Source organism: Boleophthalmus pectinirostris, unplaced genomic scaffold (genome assembly GCF_026225935.1).
Source record: "Boleophthalmus pectinirostris isolate CB_2022bp ecotype Guang Dong unplaced genomic scaffold, ASM2622593v1 HiC_scaffold_14, whole genome shotgun sequence".
Lineage (NCBI taxonomy): Eukaryota > Metazoa > Chordata > Actinopteri > Gobiiformes > Gobiidae > Boleophthalmus > Boleophthalmus pectinirostris.
The window spans coordinates 32,904,828-32,927,579 of NW_026571047.1; the positions used below are offsets into that span (position 1 = coordinate 32,904,828).

General features: G+C 43.2%; 3 protein-coding genes across 4 annotated transcripts; all 3 read left to right on the plus strand.

The window, feature by feature from the left end:
* The first annotated feature begins 386 nt into the window (after window positions 1–386).
* On the plus strand, window positions 387–3,134 carry LOC129407868 (lectin BRA-3-like). Of its 2 annotated transcripts, XM_055150282.1 has the most exons (5): window positions 387–682; window positions 1,147–1,362; window positions 1,766–1,911; window positions 2,009–2,112; window positions 2,241–3,134. In XM_055150282.1, the coding sequence occupies exons 2-5, from the start codon at window positions 1,284–1,286 to the stop codon at window positions 2,509–2,511; spliced, it is 600 nt and encodes a 199-aa protein (XP_055006257.1). In that variant the 5' UTR covers window positions 387–682; window positions 1,147–1,283; the 3' UTR covers window positions 2,512–3,134. The 2 variants fall into 2 exon arrangements, with proteins under 2 accessions (XP_055006257.1, XP_055006258.1); XM_055150283.1 differs by lacking the exon at window positions 387–682 and having other exon boundaries at window positions 689–1,362.
* Window positions 3,135–4,517: 1,383 nt separating this feature from the next.
* LOC129407866 (asialoglycoprotein receptor 2-like) lies at window positions 4,518–9,757 on the plus strand. The gene is made up of 6 exons (XM_055150280.1): window positions 4,518–4,637; window positions 6,259–6,423; window positions 6,488–6,724; window positions 8,642–8,787; window positions 8,883–8,986; window positions 9,068–9,757. Exons 1-6 carry the CDS (start codon window positions 4,520–4,522, stop codon window positions 9,216–9,218), a joined length of 921 nt encoding a protein of 306 aa, XP_055006255.1. The 5' UTR covers window positions 4,518–4,519; the 3' UTR covers window positions 9,219–9,757.
* Window positions 9,758–15,118: 5,361 nt separating this feature from the next.
* On the plus strand, window positions 15,119–22,516 carry LOC110165471 (L-seryl-tRNA(Sec) kinase). Its single transcript, XM_055150408.1, has 6 exons — window positions 15,119–15,421; window positions 17,081–17,324; window positions 19,479–19,680; window positions 20,179–20,254; window positions 21,311–21,404; window positions 22,287–22,516. The coding sequence occupies exons 1-6, from the start codon at window positions 15,218–15,220 to the stop codon at window positions 22,514–22,516; spliced, it is 1,050 nt and encodes a 349-aa protein (XP_055006383.1). The 5' UTR covers window positions 15,119–15,217.
* Window positions 22,517–22,752: the final 236 nt, after the last annotated feature.

Here is a 22,752-nt window from a genome sequence, read left to right on the forward strand (position 1 = left end):
CTTAACCCAGAATGTGTGAGTGAGTGGTTCGTTGTTGTGAAGTGCTCTGGAGTGCCTTGAAGGTGGTAAAGCGCTATAGAAAAATCTGACCATTTACCATTCTAGTCACTGTGTTGTTTTGGGTCTGACTGAACACAAAGAGAGAGAGAGATGATAAGTTTTTACCATCCGACATCCTGTAACAGAGCTTAAAACTACCACAGTTGGAAATTGATTATTTTTATTCAGCTCTATTCATTTCTTAAAGTTATAATAATAAATAATAATAAAATGATGAAACATTAAATAAGTAATAAAAATCATATTTGTGTTTGTATTTTTTTGTTGGACGATTTAACACGTGACCTCACTCCTCGCTTTGATTGGTCGAACGCTCAGCTCTCAGAATCATAACACGGAAGTGCTGGTTCTTGTTTACCTCATGGCGGCTCCTTCATTCTGTTCTTATTTTCATTTTTAAACACATTTCTGTGGCTCCATGGCTTCGGGGCTTGACTCGCGGGTTTGCCTGGTTGTCCTGTGCGGTTTGCCGGCGGTGGGTAAGTCCAGTCTGGCCCGGGAGCTGCGTGAGGCCGCGGCGGGGCTCGGGTGGAGGACGGCGGCGCTGAGCTACGACGAGCTGATCCCGGAGGAGGCGTTTGTCTCCCGGGGAGCGGAGGACGAGGAGGAGACTGGGGATAAGGTGACAGGAAATACATGTACAGAATATTACTGCAAACAGCTACCTATAAAATCTGTTTAATGGCTAATTTATGGTAATTTGACACATTTTTAGGTTAGGAATAGGAGATCATTTGAACTTGTACAGGTGGATCAGTCCACGCCAAATCTCCGAATGCCCCGCTCCACCATCTCACATTTGACTGAAAACATTCTAGGAAGTTCACACACTTTCAAATGAGAAAAGTCCCACATTTTAGCTCCCAACTCCTTATAGTTTCGTCCTTAAAAATATTTTGTCAAGTCTCCCCTGACATGTTTTGAGCAGAGTGTAGTGACTATTTGTCAAATAAAAGTAACAAACAAAAGCGTGGGCAAACTCAGAACTAAACATAACTCAAATAATTACCTTTGGGCACCATGGGTATGTGGTTTTACAAATCAATGTCCATGACTAGAGATGATTTTCCAAGATTTATTTTCCAGTTTTTTGGCAAGCAACAAGGAATACATGTTTAAGGCGACTCCTGCTGCCTCTCCTCGTGACTGGCAAAAAACCATAGGCCCACCCAGGTGCACTCTGGTCTACGTGTACCACCCTCCGAAACACGAAAACCAGTCAGATGAAGACGTGGATCACCAATCTGACCAGTGAGAGGGACGAGCTGAAGAAGAGACACGCATACCTCAGGTGCATCATGGGTGAGTCCTGGAGACTAAATATCCATCCATTAAATGGAAGGATTTTCTTTATTGTCATTCAACATGAAGCTCTGACCACAGGTACATACACCTACACCCAGACATCTATGTCCTAATAAGAATCCCAAAATAGTCTATATCTAGCACCTGATAAAAATAAGTTGAACAAAATAGATTTGAAGTGTTTGTGGTGGACCTCTGAGCAGGGGTTCCTGCTGCTCAGCCACAGCAGTGTTTGGCCCAGGCTGTGGTGGAAAGTGTGGTTTGAGCTGCTTCAGTGCAGTGAGAAACACACCTGTGCTGTTTATATAAAACTCTTTCTGACAATGCTCTAGCCATGAACAGGGAGTTGGTCCTGGTCTTTGTTACAAATGATGGACTTCAGTTTTTTGTCTTTTGATAGAGATTAAAAGGAGCCATGAAAAATGTGTCAGATTTGGAAACAGCATATATCTGGTTTCACAAATGGGAAAGAACTGGATGGACAGCAAAGAGGAGTGTGAGAAGCTCGGGGCCAGTCTGGTGATCATCTCCAGCCCAGAGGAGCAGGTGAGTCCACTGACACTGCACCATCCAAAACACACCATCCAAACATGCTACAGGGGAACTGTCACTCATAAGGTTTATAATGTGTTTTTGTGTTTAGACTTTTGTGAGTGAGTTGACTCCTCAGAGTGTGTGGATCGGTCTGACAGACAGAGAAACAGAGGGCGTGTGGAAATGGGTGAACGGAGAAGCAGTAAACACCACGTACGTAAGACCTTAACTTATACAGCTCACAGCAGTTCAACAGGTCATTAAACCTTATGGCCGACTCATTGAGATGTTGATAATTATTTAAAAATGCTTTAGAAATTAGTTTCAGTTTATCTGTGTAGGTACTGGGGACCCTATCAGCCAGATAACTGGAGAGAAGAAGACTGTGTACTGATTTCTAAGAATGTTAAAATGTGGAATGACGTAAAATGCAGTAATAACAGACACTTTATCTGTGAGAAACTGATTTCTGATGTGTGCAAACATGGACAACTGGACATTCTGATTCTGACGATTCTGGTGACTGCTCTGGTCTTTGTGGGGGACAGCTATGTTCTTAAAGTCTATGATTTTAGTCCAAAACTTGAGGAAGAATTCCATCTGGACAACTGAGAGATTACATAGACATTACACACATTATTGCTTTGTTTCATGAAAAGTAGAGCTGCACAATCACAGTCACAGTTTGTTTAATATCTATGTTGATGAGCTGTCTGTGCATCTGAATGAATGTAAAACTAGATGTTTTGCTGGTGATTATCTCTATAACCATTTACTGTAGCAGTGTGAGCTGTACAGGCCAATATGCTCGTCCGTGAGTTCTCCATGTGCTCCAGTGATGTCAAAATTGCACTTTTTAAATGCTTTTGCCCTTGTTTACTGCGCATCTTTGCAAACTCTTTTTCTTGTAGTTGTGTCAGAGTTTCACAGTGGTTTATAACAACTCTTTGAGAATATTACTGCAAGTGCCGAAGTTCTGCCAAGGATGTTTGTATTTATTCATTTATGTGTAGAGCCTTGAATTTGAGCACTCAAGTCACTGAAGCTCTAGTGCGTCCTGTGAGGAGCTGTCACTTTCACCTCTGAGCTGTGGAGACATTGGCGGTCTTGTCTGTAAACATTATAACATGCACTGGATGTTTAATTTTTTTATTCTTACTATTTTTTATTCTTACTTTTTTTTTAAACTATGAAACAGATATTATGTGTTCTTAATAAAGACTGAACCTAGGGAACTGAGTCATAGTCATGAAATGAATAGGAAAAATTGGCAAATCGCAAACACTGCAATTTTAGAAGTGCTTATAATTTCTTACACATACAACAAAATATCTAGTCTTATTCTGCAGAAAAACTCCTAACCCTAAAAGCCCTTCTGGTGTCTGTAAACAGAGCACCCACATTCATTCTGTTACATGCTGCCATTCTGATTTTGATATCTGATTGTAAATTTTTTTCAAACAGTTTATCTTTTTATTCAACATTCCACCATTCCAACACACAAGGTAATTATTAAGTTATATTTGGTCGTGACGTATGTAATGTGCCGCTAACGGAGTTAACTGGTATATTAAGCTTTTCCCAAATCTCGGAGGAAGAAGGACAATAACATCTTTCCCCTTGATAAAATTCACCAAACATTCTCTTTGTTCCGGGTTTAAATCCTCGATCTCGGGAATCGTTGCCAACACAGAATGTCTGTGTTCATCTACATCCATCTCGACGCTTTGTTTACTGTTGTGCTGTTGCACAAAAGGGACACTGACAAGTTTGATGTCATGGTTTCACAGCTCTTCACTGATTTTTCGATGCACGCTCTACAACTTCCGGGGTTCTTGCAAACCATCTTGTGTATCCTGATTCCTGACCTAGTCTCTGGAGAGAAATGAAATTGAGCACTAGGTGACGCCAGCCTGGGCACCAAAGTCCATCTGTGACATGTTAGTGCCACATGAACCATCTGCACTGTGAGGACCTAAGGGACCAGTCTTCTGCTGGTGCCCAGAGTCAGGACTAAACACGGAGAGTCAGAGTTTCAGGTTCACGCAGCTAAAACCTGGAACAGTCTGAAAATGTGAGACAGACTCCACTTTGACACTTTTTAAATTCAGACTCAAAACACTTCTGTTCAGCTGCGTTTGACTGAAAGGTTTTCATTTTTCATTCCGCACTCTTCTCTCTTATTTAATGTCTCTCTCTTTTTAATTCTATGATGATTATTTTTTATTTGATTGTTTTGTGATATTTCTTATTCTGTAAAGCACTCTGAATTACTTTGTTTATGAATTGAACTGTGCTGTACAAATAAACTTGCCTTGCCTTGTAAAATAAACTCTAAAAACAACATGGTGCCATTCATTACCCATGAGACTACCCAGGTTTAGTCTCATGGTGCAGGAGCTCTATACACAATTTATCTAAAAAAAAACAAAACAAAATAGAGTTAAAAATATATTTCTACCAAAATCATATTGAAGAAATAAGTTGAAACTGAAAGCCTTCAAATCAGCATGAGAGGACACACACTACAGATGTGGTTTCCTGCATCAGGGGCCTGACACCATCAGTAACATTAGTGTAAAAGCACCAGAGTTGAACAGGACCAGGTTCTGAGTCTGTGATGGAAACTGAGCAGGTTTATATGAATGTGGAGGAAGCGGCAGAATGGGCTGATCTAGATGAAGATATTTATGAAAACTCTAATGTGGACTTAAAAAAGTGTGTGACCGCTCCGTCAGGTAAGAATTGTTTATTTCAGTCTTCTATGTCGGTCCAGTGCAGATGACAGGTTTTCATGTAGTTCTTATTCTGACTTGGTTTAGTGAGATAGTACCTGTGTTACATGTTTATAAAGGTTTTACAGTTAAATGGACGTTTGTGAAGATAAGAAAAAGAAAAGGCAGATGATTATTGTTATTCACACACAGGGCAAATAGACATTGTTGCTGTTTACACCCGGGTGTATTTAGCGTGGCACATAAAAAGGCACCCGGGTGTTCCTAGACAAAAATGCTATTTACACCCAGGAAAAACAAAACAAAAAAAACCTCACTGACAGTACAAACATAAAGGCACCAGCCCAGTGAAAATCAGTAATATTTGATGTTTTATAATCAAAATGATGTGGAATCATCAATCAATCAATCGCAGTCTGCACCTAATGGTTTAGTCCTGGTTTAAAACTAGTTTAGTCCTGGTTTAGAACTGGTTTTAGTTCTGATCAACTAGCATAACCACTAGCTATACATCGCACAAGCTAAATAAACTGCCCATGATACTGTGATACTTTCAACTTAATTACTCAAATAGTAATGGTCGGACAGGCATTGCAAATATATTTTGTAGCAACACTGACTTATCTTTTACCTTTTACCTTTTACCTTATCTTCGGTTTGAATTTTATTTCTTTGGATTCTCAAATCCAGCTTCCCGCACTTTTCAAAGGAAACGACGTGAGCAGACACGTCACCATTCCCTTTTTTCTTGAGATGGGTGTAAATAGAAGAATCGTGTCCATTGAATTAACACCCAATGTGCAAATAGACACTCTGAAAAGAAAATGACCAGAAGTAGAGCTGCAGTCTAAAAGGGAATTCCTCTGACATCAAAAAGTGTGCTCAGTTTCCTTACAGTTTAAACATTAATTACATTTTCTTTGTCAAATACACTATTGGTCAAAAGTTTTAGAACACCACACTATTTCCAGTTTTTTACTTTTTACTGTTGACCAAAACATATTAAAAACTTTTGACTGATGAAAGTGTCGACCTTTGGCAGATCTAACAGCTGAACACACTCGTGGATCGTTCTTTTTACAACACAAATCAAATATTGTTCAGAAAGTTCTTCCCAAGTCTGTCGCAGAAGTTTCCATAAATGTGTGGCACTTGTCGGTTGCTTCACTTTTCTGTCCAGTTCATCCCAAACCAACTCGATTTAAGGGGTTTAAGTCTGGACACTGTGCTGCTGCTGGACACTCCAGGTTTTCAAGTTTAACCATCTTGTTCTTTTTTCCTGAGGTGGTTTTGGCAGAGCTTGGACTTGTGTTTTGTATCTTTTATCTTTTTGTTTTAAATTTCTATCTGTTCAGTTTTAACCTTTGTACCATTTCAAGTGACTCATTGGACTTGCACAACTTGAATTGCAATAAATAACTGGAATAATTAGGGTGTTCTAAAACTTTTGACCGGTAGTGTATCATGTAACAGTTATGAAATTACCTCTGTGTACGTCACAGCTGCTGCTCATGTCCAAACAGAAAATCAAGTAATAAACTTCACCAAAATTGTCAAACTGTGGAAAACTAGGCTACAAGATTTGTTAATATATTAAGATTATGATTTGTTATTATATCAACAGAACCATGCACAGTGACAGAACCAGTGCACAGTTCCACGTCTGACAGGAAATTGTCCACGGCGCCGTCAGAGGACGAGCCCCGCGCTCACAGAGGAGTTGTGTGGACAGTGGTCATAGTTCTGCTCTCTGCTCTGCTGCTGGCTGCGCTCGTCTTCATCGTGTTGAGTATGTTTCAGATTTCACTTTGTCCTGCACACAAACCCAAATGACACATGTCTTTGTCTTTAAGCCAAGATCGGAGAGAACACGAAAACCAGTCAGATGAAGATGTGGATCACCAATCTGACCAGTGAGAGGGACGAGCTGCAGGAGAGGAACATCGACATGAAAACATCTAACTACAACCTGAGTGCACAGATAAACCTGCTGGAGGAAAACATTCAAACTTTAGATGGAGATCGGAATAAGCTGAGAAAAGAGCTCCAGGACCTGAAGGAGAGACATGCAGACCTCAGGCGCATCATGGGTGAGTCCTGGAGACTAAAGGGTTAAGGTGGACTTTCTTTATTGATTTTTATTATTTCTCCCTATTCTGTACAGAGTCCAGGATGTTTTGAAAGGCTCTTATGAATAAAATGTATTATTATAGTTACTGACTTGAATTTCATAGAGCAGGTTACCTCCACTTAGACCTATCACATTTTAAAAACGAACAATGCATTTGAAGTGCACTCTGAAGCGTTGCGGTAAAGCAGGAAGTAGTTTTTGTAACAGGCTGCGGTGGAAAGTTTGGTTTCACATTGACCCCAGGGCTGAGAAAAGGTGCTATTATAAACTATTGCTCCTTCTAAAACCTGTCTGTGTTATGTCCTACATCACAGGTGTCAAACATAAGGCCCGGGGGGCCTCCAAGACCTTTAATGTGGCCCTCGGCTGATTTTCTACTAAAATATTTTAGGGTCAGCTCTATGTTCCACAGCTCCATGTTCACATGCAAGAGCACAGGTTTGGTCTCAGCTTTGGTGGGGACATTATCAGTTTTGCACATCGCAAAAACCAAACAGCACATCTTTATAAGAAAGGGTAAAATGGGATAATTCAATTTAATATAATGAATTCTTTCCAAAAACACACAGAGTCTGGGCAGGTCCAAAATAAGTGAGAGGTGGTTTCATTTTTCACTTTGTGTCCATTGCCCTAAGATGATTGTTTAGTGGAGAACAGTAGAAGTTTGTAGCAGATTTGTCTTTGCTTGTTGGTGATGAGATATTTGTGAGGTCATGTCCCTACATTTTTCTGTTGAATATTGTCAGTAGTGGCGGCACAGTGGCTGAGTGGCTAGCACTCATGCCTCACAGCAAGAAGGTTCGATCCCCAGGTCGCCCGGGCCTTTCTGTGTGGAGTTTGCATGTTTCTCCCCGTGTCTGGATGGGTTTCCTCCGGCCATAGGTCTCCAAAAACAGTTAATAGTCAAGGTCAATTAAATACAATCAATCAATGAACCTGTCCAGGGCACTGGTGCTAGTGGCTAGACACTTCATCCACATTGCCCAGTATGAAGGTGGTGTGTGTGTGTGTGTGTGTGTGTGTGTGTGTGTGTGTGCGTGTGTGCGTGTGTGTGTGTGTGTGCGTGTGTGCGTGTGTGTGCGTGTGCGTGTGTGTGTGTGTGTGTGTGTGTGTGTGCGTGTGTGTGTGCAGCTGTGCCTCTTTCAGTCTGCCCCAGGGCAGCTGTGGCTACAACAGTAGCTTACCATCACCAGGTATAGAGTGAATGAATAATATATGCTGAATGTAATGCTCTGTAAAGCATCTTTGTGACAAAATGTCTGTGAAAAGCGCTATATAAATGGGGACTTACTTACTTCGGGGTCTCACAGCGCACGAGTAGAGCTCTGTTTGGGAGGTGCACTTGTGGTGATAGTTGCTCTTTTTCCACAGTGACTCATTTTAAGACAAGTTTAATTGAAGATGAAGCCAAGTAAGTTCCTTTTGAAGAGTTTTTGAAAGTTTGTTGCAGCGTCTTCACTCTCGTCTGCTCAAGCCACCATCTTCAGGTGCGGCCCTGTCCTGCCGCTTCCCTTTTAGGCTCCAGGCTCCAATAATGACATCACTTTGTTGCAGCCAATGAAATAACGGCAGGTGTAACCCTGTCATCATATCACTGAATACATCTCAGAATGTCTAATAAAAAAAAAGTGAACTAAAACATGTTCAATTAATACTATTGAGTTTGGAAAAATATTGGTGGAAATGTATATTTTTGTTTATTAAAATAAAATGGCAAATATTGGTTGTGACATGTCCCCACCGGTTTGAGTTGTAAGGTTATGGTTAAGGTTAGGGCCAGGGTGACGGTAAGTGTCATGGATTTACTTTTAAAAATATCTTGAAGACAATGATATGAAAACATAAAGTTTTTTGTTTTTTTTTTGTCTTTTGATAGAGACCATAAGTTGCCCTAAAACATGGGTCAGATTTGGAAACAGTATATATCTGGTTTCACAAATTGCAAAGAACTGGACGGACAGCAGACAGCACTGTGAGGAGCTCAGGGCCAGTCTGGTGATCATCTCCAGCCCAGAGGAGCAGGTGAGTCCACTGACACTGCACCATCCAAAACACCATCCAAACATGCTACAGGGGAACTGTCACTCATAAGGTTTATAATGTGTTTTTGTGTTTAGGCTTTTGTGAGTAAGTTGACTTTTCAGAATGTGTGGATCGGTCTGACAGACAGAGAAACAGAGGGCGTGTGGAAATGGGTGAATGGAGAAGCAGTAAACACCACGTACGTAAGACCTTAACTTAGACAGCAGCAGTTCAACAGGTCATCAAACCTTATAACTAAAAATTATTAATCTGTCTGTAGGCACTGGAGACCCAATCAGCCAGATAACTGGGGAGAAGAAGACTGTGGAGAAATTTCTTTTGATAAACTGTGGAATGACAGAGATTGCAGTGAGAAAAAGCACTTTGTCTGTGAGAAACAGATTCCTGGTGTGTGTAACTGTCAGCTCTAGTGCTCCTGGAGTTGTCGTCACAATCCCAAGATGCACCTCCAAACCACAAAGTTTGATATGGGCCACGGAGCTTTTCCGCTCATTCTGATCTCCTCTATGATATTGTGCTTTTCTTCAGATTTTGGTTTTACAAAGCCTTAAATTGTATTTGTTAGGTCCAGCAGCCCATAGTGCACTAAAAACATAAAGCACAATCTTGTGTCTGCCAGTGGAACAGCAGACACTACCAGACATAACAATGGAAATGGTTTTTCACAGACTGTGATAAAACCTTTGAAGACATTCATTCTTACTCTTAGATTTTGTTTGGACTAGTAACAAGTCCAACTCCTTACAGGTTTGAAGAGGCATGATTTTTCTGCAGGCTTCTCTGTTTTTTCTCTGTATTCCTGTGACTAACCAGCTTTAGTCAGTATGAGTCCTTTGCTCGCATCCTGCACATGACAGGAAATCATTGTATAGTATTATAGTATTATCTTATTAGTGTTAATAATTGTTCTATTCCTATTTATCTATGTGCTTATTGTGGGTCTTGTATATCAATATCTTTGTTTTTAATACCTTTATACATCTTAAATGTATGGTTTTATATTCTGGTTCCTTTTCAGTCAGAAAATATTTACTGACTGGCCTGGAAAATGTGAAATTTTGGGCATACTATTTTGTTAATAAATATATTTTTTGTGGAATTGATTGTGTTGTGTTGTATTCATTTACAGTAAATTCTAGAAGCATTTATAATATTTATACTATATTTACTATCAGTAAAAAAATTGTATAATATTTGTATTTTGGGCTTTTTTAAAAATAATTTTCTTCCAAAATGACAATCAGCGTTTGTCCACTGATCTGAAGGTTGGCGGCTCGAATCCCTCTCTTGACATAAAAAACATCATTGGTTGAGTTGTCAGATCCATTGGTTGGCTGGTGTGAATCCAGCTTCCACAGACGAATGCTGTGTTGTGTTGCTGGGCAAGACACTTAAAGGTTGTATGGAGGATTTTTTTTTTGTTTCAAATTGTCAATGATAGCATTATAGAGGTGCAGTAGCCTTGTAATTATGATGACCAAAAAAAAGAGAATAAAAATTCATCAACTCTGGACGTGGTGGGGCTAAACATTTGCCAATAGATAACGACACTGCCTCGTTATCTGTTAGCTGATAGGCTGTCAATCAAACTCCCTACGTCCATCCATCCATCCATTTTCTTCTGCTTATCCGGGGCCGGGTCGCGGGGGCAGCAGCCTAAGCAGGGACTCCCAGACTTCCTTCACCCCAGACATGTCCTCCAGCTCCTCCAGGGGGACCCCGAGGCGTTCCCAGGCCAGCCGAGAGACATAGTCCCTCCAGCGTGTCCTGGGTCTTCGCCGTGGCCTCCTCCCGGTGGGACATGCCCGGAACACCTCCTGAGGGAGGCGCCCAGCAGGCATCCGGAACAGATGCCCGAGCCACCTCAACTGGCTCCTCTCGACGTGGAGGAGCAGCGGCTCTACTCCGAGCTCCTCCCGTGTGACTGAGCTCCTCACCCTGTCTCTAAGGGAGACGCCCAGCCACCCTGCGGAGGAAACTCATTTCGAGCGCTTGTATCCGCGATCTCGTCCTTTCGGTCACTACCCAGAGCTCATGACCAGAGGTGAGAGTAGGAACGAAGACTGACCGGTAAATCGAGAGCTTCGCCTTTCGACTCAGCTCCCTCTTCACCACAACGGTCCGATACAGCGACCGCATCACTGCCGAAGCTGCACCGATCCGCCTGTCAATCTCACGTTCCGTCCTTCCCTCACTCGTGAACAAGACCCCGAGATACATGAACTCCTCCACTTGAGGCAAAGACTCTCCACCCACCCGGAGAGGGCAAGCCACCTTTTTCCGGTCGAGAACCATGGCCTCGGACTTGGAAGAGCTGATCTTCATCCCAGCCGCTTCACACTCGGCTGCAAACCGCCCCAGTGCACACTGCAGGTCCTGGCTCGATGAAGCCAACAGAACAACATCGTCCACAAACAGCAGAGATGAAATCCTGTGGTCCCCAAACCGGACCCCCTCCGGCCCCTGACTGCGCCTAGAAATTCTGTCCATAAACACAATGAACAGAACCGGTGACAAAGGGCAGCAATGGCGGAGTCCAACATGCACTGGGAACAGGTCTGACTTACTGCCGGCAGTGCGAACACAGCTCCTGCTCCGGTCATACAGGGACCGGACAGCCCTTAGCAAAGGGCCCCTGAACCCCATACTCCCGGAGCACCCCCCACAGGACACCACGAGGGACACGGTCGAATGCCTTCTCCAGATCCACAAAAACACATGTGGACTGGTTGGGCAAACTCCCATGAACCCTCGAGCACCCGATGGAGAGTGTAGAGCTGGTCCAGTATTCCACGGCCAGGACGAAAACCACACTGCTCCTCCTGAATCCGAGGTTCGACTATCGGCCGAATTCTCCTCTCCAGTACCCTGGCATAGACCTTACCGGGAAGGCTGAGGAGTGTGATCCCCCTATAGTTGGAACACACCCTCCGGTCCCCCTTCTTATACAGAGGGACCACCACCCCAGTTTGCCAGTCCAGAGGTACTGTCCCCGACCGCCACGCGATGTTGAAGAGGCGTGTCAGCCAAGACAGCCCCACAACATCCAGAGACTTCAGGTACTCAGGGCAGATCTAATCCAACCCCGGAGCCTTGCCACCAAGGAGCTTGCCAACCACCTCAGTGACTTCGGCCAGGGTGATCGATGAGTCCGCCTCCGAGTCCCCAGCCTCGGCCTCCTCCTTGGAGGACGTGACGGTGGGATTGAGGAGATCCTCAAAGTATTCCTTCCACCGCCGGACAACGTCCCCAGTCGAGGTCAGCAGCTCTCCCCCCGCACTGTAAACAGTGTTGGTGAAGAACTGCTTTCCCCTCCTGAGGCGCCGGACGGTTTGCCAGAATCTCTTTGAGGCCGTCCGACAGTCCTTCTCCATGGCCTCCCCGAACTCCTCCCAGCTCCGAGTTTTTGAATCCGCGACCACACGGGCTGCAGCACGCTTGGCCCGTCGGTACCCGTCAGCTGCCTCAGGAGTCCCCCGAGCCAGCAAGGCCCGATAGGACTCCTTCTTCAGCTTGACAGCATCCCTTACTTCCGGTGTCCACCACTGGGATCGGGGATTGCCGCCGCGACAGGCACCACAGACCTTACGCCCACAGCTCCGAGCAGCTGCATTGACAATAGAGGCTGAGAATGAAGCCCACTCGGACTCCATATCTCCGGCCTCCCCCGGAATCCGGGAGAAGTCCTCCCGGAGGTGCGAGTTGAAGGTCCCTCTGACAGAGGGCTCCGCCAGATGTTCCCAACAGACCCTCACTACACGCTTGGGCCTGCCAGGTCTTTCCGGCTTCCTCCTCCGCCAGCGAACCCAACTCACAACCAGGTGGTGATCAGTTGACAGCTCAGCCCCTCTCTTCACCCGAGTGTCCAAGACACGCGGCCGGAGGTCAGATGACACGACTACAAAGTCGATCATCGACCTCCAACCTAGGGTGTCCTGGTGCCACGTGCACTTATGGGCACCCTTGTGCTCGAACATGGTGTTCGTTATGGACAAACTGTGACTAGCACAGAAGTCCAATAACAAAACACCGCTCGGGTTCAGATCAGGGAGGCCGTTCCTCCCAATCACCCCTCTCCAAGTGTCACTGTCGTTGCCCATGTGGGCGTTGAAGTCCTCCAGGAGAACAACGGAGTCCCCGGTCGGTGCACTGTCTAGTACCCCTCCCAAGGACTCCAAGAAGGCCGGGTACTCTGCACTGCTGTTCGGCCCGTAGGCCGACACCACAGTGAGAGACCTGTCCCCGACCCGAAGGCGCAGGGACGCGACCCTCTCGTTCACCGGGGTGAACTCCAACACACACAGCGACTGAGCTGTGGGGCAATGAGCAGGCCCACACCAGCTCGCCGCCGCTCCCCGCGGCCAACGCCAGAGAAATGGAGAGTCCAGCCCCTCTCAAGGAGTTGGGTTCCAGAGCCCAAACTGTGTGTGGAGGTGAGGCCGACTATATCTAGTCGGTAACGTTCAACCTCCCGCACAAGCTCAGGCTCCTTCCCCCCCAGCGAGGTGACATTCCATGTCCCCAGAGCTAGTCTCCATGTCCGGAGATCTGGTCGCCGAGGCCCCCGCTGTCGACTGCTGCCCAGATCTCTCTGCACCTGGCCCCGTATGGATCCTCCCGCGGGTGGTGGGCCCACATGAGGACGGCCCCACGTCGCTCCTTCGGGCTGAGCCCGGCCGAGCCCCGTGGGGGGAGGCTCGGCCACCAGGCGCTCGCTGGCGAGCACCCACCCCAGCCCTGGCTCCAGGGTGAGGCCCCGGTGACGCCAATCCGGGCGACGTAACTGGCCTTGCTGGTACACTCATCATAGGGGCTTCTGAACCGTTCTTCGTCTGACCCGTCCCCCCGGACCTGTTTGCCTTGGGTGACCCTACCAGGGGCATGAAGCCCCCGACAACATAGCTCCCGGGATCATTCGGGCACTCAAAACCCTCCACCACGATAAGGTGACTCCCTACGTGTCTAGTATAACTGACTTGCCTGCGCGCTGCCATTACGTGGTTTACGTACGCCTGTCACGCAGTCCACAGACGCACAGACGCTGTTTACTCCACCAACGCAACAGTTCTTAGCGGCTTTTTGGACCTATATCTTCCTCGCAGTTTGCACAAAGTTTGTTGCAATGGCAGACAAGAAAACAGGAGCAGTTCGCCGCAAAAGAAAGTCAGTTTTTGAGATTGCTGAAAGAAGAAGACAAGGGGAAAAGCAGCGAAGCCAAACTAAGGTGATTCTTGGAGATTCATTCCAGCGATGGCGCGACTGAAGCAGACGCAGGGTCTAAAGACTGACACACTGGTCCACAAATTACTCCTGGACAGGAAACTTCTGCTTATTATGAAAACGTACTTTATTTCCAAGAGCGAGACAAACGTTTTTCAGGACACGAATGCGATATCCTATGTCTGAAAACGTAATTTTCAAGGCAAAGAAAGAGTCCACTTGCTGCTGCGTGTTGTAGCTAGTTCATTCGCACGGAATTTCCGCGCACCCTTCTCTGCTCCCTTTCCTGCTCCTCTCCCCGCTGCCCGTTCCGCTCTTCCCCCTGCTCCTCACTTCTCCGGGCACGGAATCTCCGCGCACCTCTCCTCTCTGCTCTCCTCTCTCCTCTCCTCTCCTCGCTCCCTGCTCCGCTCTTCTCCCTGCTCCTCACTTCTCGTCCGCGAACGAAATGTCCGCACACCCGCTCCCCCCGCTCCTCACTTCTCCGCCTTGTCTAACCAACACTGTAGTTAGCTGTTTACAAGTCATGTGCAGCTCACCGGCTGTAAACAAACCTGTTTCTGGCGTAAAGAGGAGGCGGGAGGAGGCGTTTCTACGTAGGGAGCTGTAGGGGAGGGGGGGTGGTTTCACGCATGCGCAACATTTGAAAAAGGACAAACAGTCGCTGGATTTCTCGTTCCTTGGAAAATCCTCTATACAACCTTTAACCCAGAATGTGTGAGTGAGTGGTTCGTTGTTGTGAAGTGCTCTGGAGTGCCTTGAAGGTGGTAAAGCGCTATAGAAAAATCTGACCATTTACCATTCTAGTCACTGTGTTGTTTTGGGTCTGACTAAACACAAAGAGAGAGAGAGATGATAAGTTTTTACCATCCGACATCCTGTAACAGAGCTTAAAACTACCACAGTTGGAAATTGATTATTTTTATTCAGCTCTATTCATTTCTTAAAGTTTTAATAATAAATAATAATAAAATGATGAATAATAAAAACATTAAATAAGTAATAAAAATCATATTTGTGTTTGTATTTTTTTTGTTGGACGATTTAACACGTGACCTCATTCCTCGCTCTGATTGGTCGAACGCTCAGCTCTCAGAATCATAACACGGAAGTGCTGGTTCTTGTTTAAATCATGGCGGCTCCTTCATTCTGTTCTTATTTTCATTTTTAAACACATTTCTGTGGCTCCATGGCTTCGGGGCTTGACTCGCGGGTTTGCCTGGTTGTCCTGTGCGGTTTGCCGGCGGTGGGTAAGTCCAGTCTGGCCCGGGAGCTGCGTGATGCCGCGGCGGGGCTCGGGTGGAGGACGGCGGCGCTGAGCTACGACGAGCTGATCCCGGAGGAGGCGTTTGTCTCCCGGGGAGCGGAGGACGAGGAGGAGACTGGGGATAAGGTGACAGGAAATACATGTACAGAATATTACTGCAGACAGCTACCTATAAAATCTGTTTAATGGCTAATTTATGGTAATTTGACACATTTTTAGGTTAGGAATAGGAGATCATTTGAACTTGTACAGGTGGATCAGTCCACGCCAAATCTCCGAATGCCCCGCTCCACCATCTCACATTTGACTGAAAACATTCTAGGAAGTTCACACACTTTCAAATGAGAAAAGTCCCACATTTTAGCTCCCAACTCCTTATAGTTTCGTCCTTAAAAATATTTTGTCAAGTCTCCCCTGACATGTTTTGAGCAGAGTTTTCCAAGGAGCCACTTTCAGATTGCTGTAACTAAAATATGCACATTTTCAAAAATTAATTTTGAGAAAATAAAGCAGAACACCATCACACATTTTGGATATGTTAAAAACAGACATCTTGTCTTTCTAAAACAGTCCATTTTATGTTGGTGGGTGCTGTCATTTTTTTGGTATAACACGGTAAAGATGGCACCAAATTAATTTTTTCCCATTTTTTAACACTTAATGTCTTCTAGATCAGGAGTGTCATACTCAAATTCACAGAGGCCAAAATTAAAAATTGGGACTAAGTCGTGGGCCAAACTAAATATTTATTGAAAATTTTCAGCAACATCTGCATGTTTTCTCTTCTTTCAAGATATGTAATGTTAAAACTTTTTTTATTAAAATAAATGTTTAATAATAAATGTTTAATAATAATTAAACACTGAATCCGGGACAAGCAGAATATAAAATAATAACAGCATTTTAAATAAATAATGTCTCAAAAGTCGATCTGTAGCCAGCGAGCTGCTCTAATACAGATTTGATATGATCTCGTGGGCCAAATTTGGCCCCCGGGCCTGAGTTTGACATGTCTGTTCTAGAGCGTTCATCACAGAGAGTCATTTTTAAAATATAAAGTCCACAGTGGCATGTGTGGGAAGGTGTGTGTTTAATATCAAACCTCTGTCTTTGAAACTGAACTTTCTACAGTCCTTCAAAGACGCCCTCAGATTTGAAGAGTAGAATTTTCAAGCAAATTCAAGCCCCCAGAAATCTGTAATAAACCAAAAGCACATGTGTAAAAGTCCAGATTCTACAAGTACATCTGACAAATTTTAACCCTTGAAAATTTGAAGGGCCGACCTTAAATAGTTTTTTAGATACAACAATCTGAAAGTAGCTCTGGAAAACTGCTCAAAACAGGTCGGGGGAGTTGACAAAATATTTTTGAATGACAAACCTATAAGGAGTTTGGAGCTAAAATATGGGACTTCTCCTATTGGAAAGTGTGTGAACCTCCTACAGTTTTTCCAGTCAAATCTGAGATGGTCGATTGGGGGCATTCGGAGATTTGGTGTGGAATGACCCTAAAGTAGATTTGGATTTGGAGAAAAGATAGAGCACAGAGGAAGGAGAGTGACTGTGGTACAGAGGAGGGACAGAGAAGAGACAGAAGGCCTAGAGGAAAACCAAAGAGAAAATTTATGGATGAAGTGAAAGAAGAAGCAGTGGAGACGGAAAAATATTTAAAGTATCTAAAAAGGTACTCAAACTTGTTGATTATTGATGTCAGGGCTTGTTAAAAAGTTTCTTAATATTTCATAAACATTTCATGGACTAAATTTGTTGTAAATCCTTCTCCAGCACACCGAGTGGAAGCAGCATCGTCAGGCCGTGTTAAAATGTATTGAACGCTTCCTGGACAGTCCGAGCAGTGACCAGACACATCTCCTCAACGTCTGTAACATTATAAACAAAGGATCGTGGGAAAAATGCATCCAGGATCTTCTCAAACCTTCACCCAAACCTGCTCCAGTGATTTTTCTCCTGGACGACAACTTCTACTACCCCAGCATGAGATACGAGGTCCACCAGCTCGCAAGGAAACGTGAGAAAAGAAGATTATTTAAATGCAAATAATTGATTCAACGTGTCTATGTACAAAAAAATACACAATATACTTATGTGCAACAATTCTGAGAGTATGACGCAGTGAAAGTTTCTCAAATAGATGACACAGGCGGATTTCTTCATTGGAACATCAGTGTTTGCATTTTTTATTGAACACGGCAGCAATGGACCTGCATTTAGCTTTTTTAGAGTAGTCAAAATGGTGGTTAAAAAACATTATTTTCATCCTGTCCAGAAGAGCTGAAGTTGCCAATACATTACACACCTTGATACAGTGAGCTGTGCCTGTGATACTAAAGTTTTTGTGAAACCACTTCTTGCGCAAAGTTCATATGAAACACAAATATTTTAGTCATCAAAAAGAGTGAAAATGTCAAATGTGTCACATAAATGAGTTTCCTTCCTCTGAACAAACAACAAAACTGCAGCTGTAACAAAATAATTTAGTAAAATGAACCAAAAAATACTCTTGGTGATATATCGATACAGCAGCCCACGATATCGATACTGTATGATCACACTAAACCAGGGGTGTCAAACATATGGCCCGGGGGCCAGATCCGGCCCTCCAAGACCTTTAATCTGGCTGTTGGCTGTTTTTCTACTATATTTTAGTAGAAAAATGATATTTTCTATTAAAATATCGTTAATTTTTTGAGGTGCTTATCACAGCAGCGTCTCCAGTGTCTCTGTACGTGGCCCCTCCCACCAGAGCAGCACAAATTAAGACTTGTCTCTTTCCAAACGCTCTTAACCCATTGACGCCGGATGCTGTGCAGCACAGCGCTGAGTCTCCTCCCGGTGTTCCGGATTGTCTGGCGATCAGCGTAACTGGTAAAGGCGGGGCCACACCTGGAAGCATGGGGGGCGTGTCCTCCTCTCGCTTCATTCACTCCCATAGAGAGACGCAAAACTGCCAGAGCTGTATTGTCGCGTTAAACCTTCTTTATCGTGGCATATTATTTCCCCATTGAAAAATAATCCAAATGTATCCCATCAAGACCTGGTTTGAAGTAACAAACGTTGCTCTTTACTGCCAGAGCATGAACGCGCTCAACCACTTGATCTGTTCACTGTTCCAGACGTCCTCCTGTAACAGGTGCCATAACGCTATGTCGTGTAACAAATAAACACGGTCAAACACAAAAATGCTGACAGTGACAATGACAGTGAAGACACGGACAACATTTTGTGTTTGGGTTAAAGGACGATCCTTTTGACTGTTGACCGTGACACCCTCATCAGAAAAATGTCAAAAATGAGAAAAGTGGAGCCGAGTGCAGGATTTTCCAAGAAAAATGGACTTATTCCTATTTGCAAACAAGTTAATGTTAAAACATTGTGTTGAAATTACATTTTTCTTAAAGTTTCAGGTTGTTCATAATATTATAATATTTTGTAAAGAAAGAGTTAATCAATTAAAAAAGATTTCTGTAATAGATTTGTGTTTCTCTGCACAAATATTTTAACTTATTGTTATTTTTGGGGTTTATATGACATGAGTTTTCTGATCCGGCCCCTTTGGGATCAAAGTAGGTTGGATACGGCCCCCGGACCAAAATGAGTTTGACACTCCTGCGATACAGCGATACGATATATCGATATTTCAATATTTTTGCACATCCCTAGTTTTGACCTCTACAAACATGTTCTGAAATGTACAAGATTCTTGGATTAATTTAACAATTCTGATTTCAGTCTTATCTCAGATGTTAAAGGTGCACTGTGTAGCTTTTCAGTTGGGGGTCTGTCACCTGCTTGTTTCTATGGAGATGTCATTGCTGTGCCTGGAATGTTCCAAAGTGTGACATTAAACAGTTCTACTTTACATTTATTCAATTACATGTGGTTTTATAGTTGAAAAAATACTTAGAAAAACAACATTTTGACTGTGAGCGGGGTCGCCTCTCCACAGATCTGACCTATAACTCGGTCTGGTTTGGTCTCCACGAAGATAGAAATGTTTAATGCCACACTGTGAAACATCTCAGACAAAACAATAACAGCTCCATGGACAAAAATATTTCACGGAGCCTCCACCAGTAGAGTTACACAGTGCACCTGTAAATCTCCTGAACTTGCCTTAGTCTTTAATTAATTATTTAAGTAGATAAATGACGTTTATTTTCAGACTCTTTGGGCTTCTGTCAGATCTTCCTTCACTGTGACCTGGACACGTGTATCCGTAGAAACCAGAGGAGGGCGGAGCCTGTTCCCTCGGAGGTCATGGAGGAGATGGAGCGACGTCTGCAGCCTCCGAACGCCCAGAGAAACACCTGGGAGTCGAACAGCATCAGAATCAACACGAACAACAGACTCGACACCAAAGACTTGTGAGAATATTTGGTTTTACTCTGTAATAACTACACTTTAAAGGTGTATTGTGTTACTTTTCTGGTGGAGGTTTCGTCAGAGGCTTTTCTCCATGGAGATGTTATTGCTTTGTTTGGAATGTTTCACAGTGTGGAAACCAAACCATATCCCGCTCATAGTCAGAATGCCTGTTTCTCTAGGTGTTTTTCAGCTATAAACCACCTGTAATTGAATAAATGTAAAGTAGAACTGTTTAATGTGTGTGTGTATATATATATATATATATATATATATAATATATATATATATATATATATATATATATATATATATATATATATATATATATATAATATAATGTATATGTATGTGTGTGTGTGTATATATATATATATATATATATGTATGTATGTATGTATGTATGTATGTATGTGTATATATATATATATGTAATTGTTTACATTATATTAATTATATTAAGCTATGCAAAAAGTTTAATTTCTATGACTTCTTTTCAGACAGGAGGTGTTGGATCTGATCTCATTTGCCCTGAAGAACCCACTGAGCCCCATTGAAGACAACACAGAGCAAAAGGCAGGTTAGACCAGATTCATTCAAATAAAATTTGAATTTTGAAAATTTGAATTTCTGTGTCATGAGCAAACATTTCAAAATCTGATCTAATTCAAGGCTTTAGTTTACACCTTTTTTGTTTAGGTTTTGTGTTCATTTATGAAATTCTTTCTTATTACAAACAAATGAATTAGAATCAGGACATAATGTTATATACCCTTACCCAGGCTGGTGCCACCTACTGCCTCCGCTCAATTTCATTTCTCTCAAGTGACTAGGTCAGGAATCAGAATACACTAGATGGTTTTGCAAAAACCCCGGAAGTTGTAGACCACGCACCGGCCAATCAGTGAGGAGCTGTGAAGTCATGACATCAAACTCGTGTCGTCTGTCTGTGTCCCTTTTGTGGAACAGCACAACAGTAAACAAAACGTCGAGATGGACGTAGACGAAGACAGACATTCTGTGTTGACAATGATTCCCGAGATCGAGGATTTAAAGCCAGAACAAAGAGAATGTTTGGTGAATTTTATCAAGGGGAAAGACGTTATTGTCCTTCTTCCTACAGGATTTGGGGCATTTCATACATCACGACCAAATAGCAGCGATTGGTTAAGTAAAAAAAGTACCTGCCGCATGCCAAACAGAGAGTTCACCAGGAGGCTTTTCCGGCTCCTTCTGACTCTAGCTCCAATTGACTTACAATGGGATTTTATCGTCTCTCTCTCTATATCTGCTGCTGTGAGCCTCGTCATTTTGGTCTTAAAATGTTCGCAATAACCCGCTCTGTATGACCTTGATTTTTTTTTTTTTTCGCAATTTTTTCCGCCAAAAAAAAATCCTATTCATTACATAGAGGCTGGCTCCAGGTTCGCTCCTGTCACCGTGAGCATCATGAGCCTCATTTGAGCGATAGGTAAAGTCACACTCGCTTAGTCCACTTCTTACACAGTCTATGGTACCCCCCTACCATCGAGCGAACGAATCCCAATGCTGCGAGGTTAGACTTTTTCCATGAAGTGAAACCGGCTGATGAATCAGGCTAATATATCCCTGGTTGCTCCTTGTGTTTTCCAGGAGGCTGACAGAGTAAAATGTGCCAACAGTGTGGTGCACCAAGCGGATCAGACCTGTAGAAAACTCATCTCTGAAGCCATGAAGACGGCCAGAGGTTTGTCTAGAAGATCTGTGTTTAATTAAATGTCTTTGGGTTAATTTGGGTTAATAAAGATGGCCGTTACATGAAAAAATATACAACTAAATATAATGAAATTGCATAGTCCAGAAATGAAAATGTACGATTACGCTTCCTTCAGTACAAACACGAATTCACAGATGCAACTTTACTGTCAAAAATATGTCATCACTTCACAGGTTTTTATTTATTGAGCAGAAGAAACATTGATCGAGACGCTGGAGTTTTGTGCCACATACGGCCTGAACCAGGACTGAACCAAGAGGACTAAAAACCAGGGCTGAACCAGGAGGACTGACCCAGGACTACTGAACCAGGACTGAACCAGGAGGACTGACCCAGGACTGACCCAGGACTGAACCAGGACTGAACCAGGACTGAACCAGGAGGACTAAAACAGGATCGATCCCAGGACTGAACTTGAACTGAGCCGAGGCTGAACCGGGACTGAACCAGGAGGACTAAACCAGGAGGACTAAACCAGGAGGACTAAACCAGGAGACTAAACCAGGAGAACTAAACCAGGAGGACTAAACCAGGAGGACTAAACCAGGAGGACTAAACCAGGAGGACTAAACCAGGAGGACGAAACCAGGAGGACTAAACCAGGAGGACTAAACCAGGACTAAACCAGGAAGACTAAACCAGGACTAAACCAGAACTGAACCAGACTAAACCAGGACTAAAAACCAAGAATAAACCAGGACTCATGATAGTATCTTAAATGATGTAAAACTACAACACATATTTACCACATTTTTCACCAAATAAAGTAGTAATTAGAAACACATGAAATCCTAAATTAGAAAAAATAATTAATTACAACTTTTAGTGATTATTTCTCCTTTTCTTTTTCAGAAAACCACGTCCCGCCCACGACCATGAGAACTCTGGCGTCTGAACTCAACGAACTTAAATCAAAATTTCTCCAGAATTTAAAAACTCAAATTCTTCTGGACTCTTCTTTTATCGAATCTGAAAACGTGGACGTGGATCGAGCGGTGACGAAGGCCGTGCAGACGTTTGACAGAGACAAAAAGGACATTGTGTTTAGAATAATACAAGAATCAAAACAAGTTACACAATGAAGCTTTAATAAATAAAATCCTGCACTTTATAAATTATTGAATGTTTTTTTTATTGGTTTAAACATATTTACAATTACAGCCACTTTTGTTTTTGAGGTTCTTTCTGTTGTAAAAGAAAAAAAATGAGGAAATGTTTGAAACCAATCCATATATCATTCGTTCATTAGTTTTTCAAAATAAAATCAAAAATAAGAAAATAAAAAAACAGTTTTCTTCATTATTTGTCTCCAAAACCA

Excerpts from the sequence above, each read along its gene's own strand:
- LOC129407866 (XM_055150280.1), top strand. The coding sequence starts at position 4,520 with ATGGAAACTGAGCAGGTTTATATGAATGTGGAGGAAGCGGCAGAATGG. Across the intron at positions 6,424-6,487 it reads GCTCGTCTTCATCGTGTTGA|CCAAGATCGGAGAGAACACG; the intron begins GTATGTTTCAGA and ends TTTGTCTTTAAG. Across the intron at positions 8,987-9,067 it reads GGAGAAGCAGTAAACACCAC|GCACTGGAGACCCAATCAGC; the intron begins GTACGTAAGACC and ends ATCTGTCTGTAG.
- LOC129407868 (XM_055150282.1), top strand. The coding sequence starts at position 1,284 with ATGAAGACGTGGATCACCAATCTGACCAGTGAGAGGGACGAGCTGAAG. Across the intron at positions 1,912-2,008 it reads TCTCCAGCCCAGAGGAGCAG|ACTTTTGTGAGTGAGTTGAC; the intron begins GTGAGTCCACTG and ends TTTTGTGTTTAG. Across the intron at positions 2,113-2,240 it reads GGAGAAGCAGTAAACACCAC|GTACTGGGGACCCTATCAGC; the intron begins GTACGTAAGACC and ends TTATCTGTGTAG.
- LOC110165471 (XM_055150408.1), top strand. The coding sequence starts at position 15,218 with ATGGCTTCGGGGCTTGACTCGCGGGTTTGCCTGGTTGTCCTGTGCGGT. Across the intron at positions 17,325-19,478 it reads CCACCAGCTCGCAAGGAAAC|ACTCTTTGGGCTTCTGTCAG; the intron begins GTGAGAAAAGAA and ends GTTTATTTTCAG. Across the intron at positions 20,255-21,310 it reads AAGACAACACAGAGCAAAAG|GAGGCTGACAGAGTAAAATG; the intron begins GCAGGTTAGACC and ends TGTGTTTTCCAG.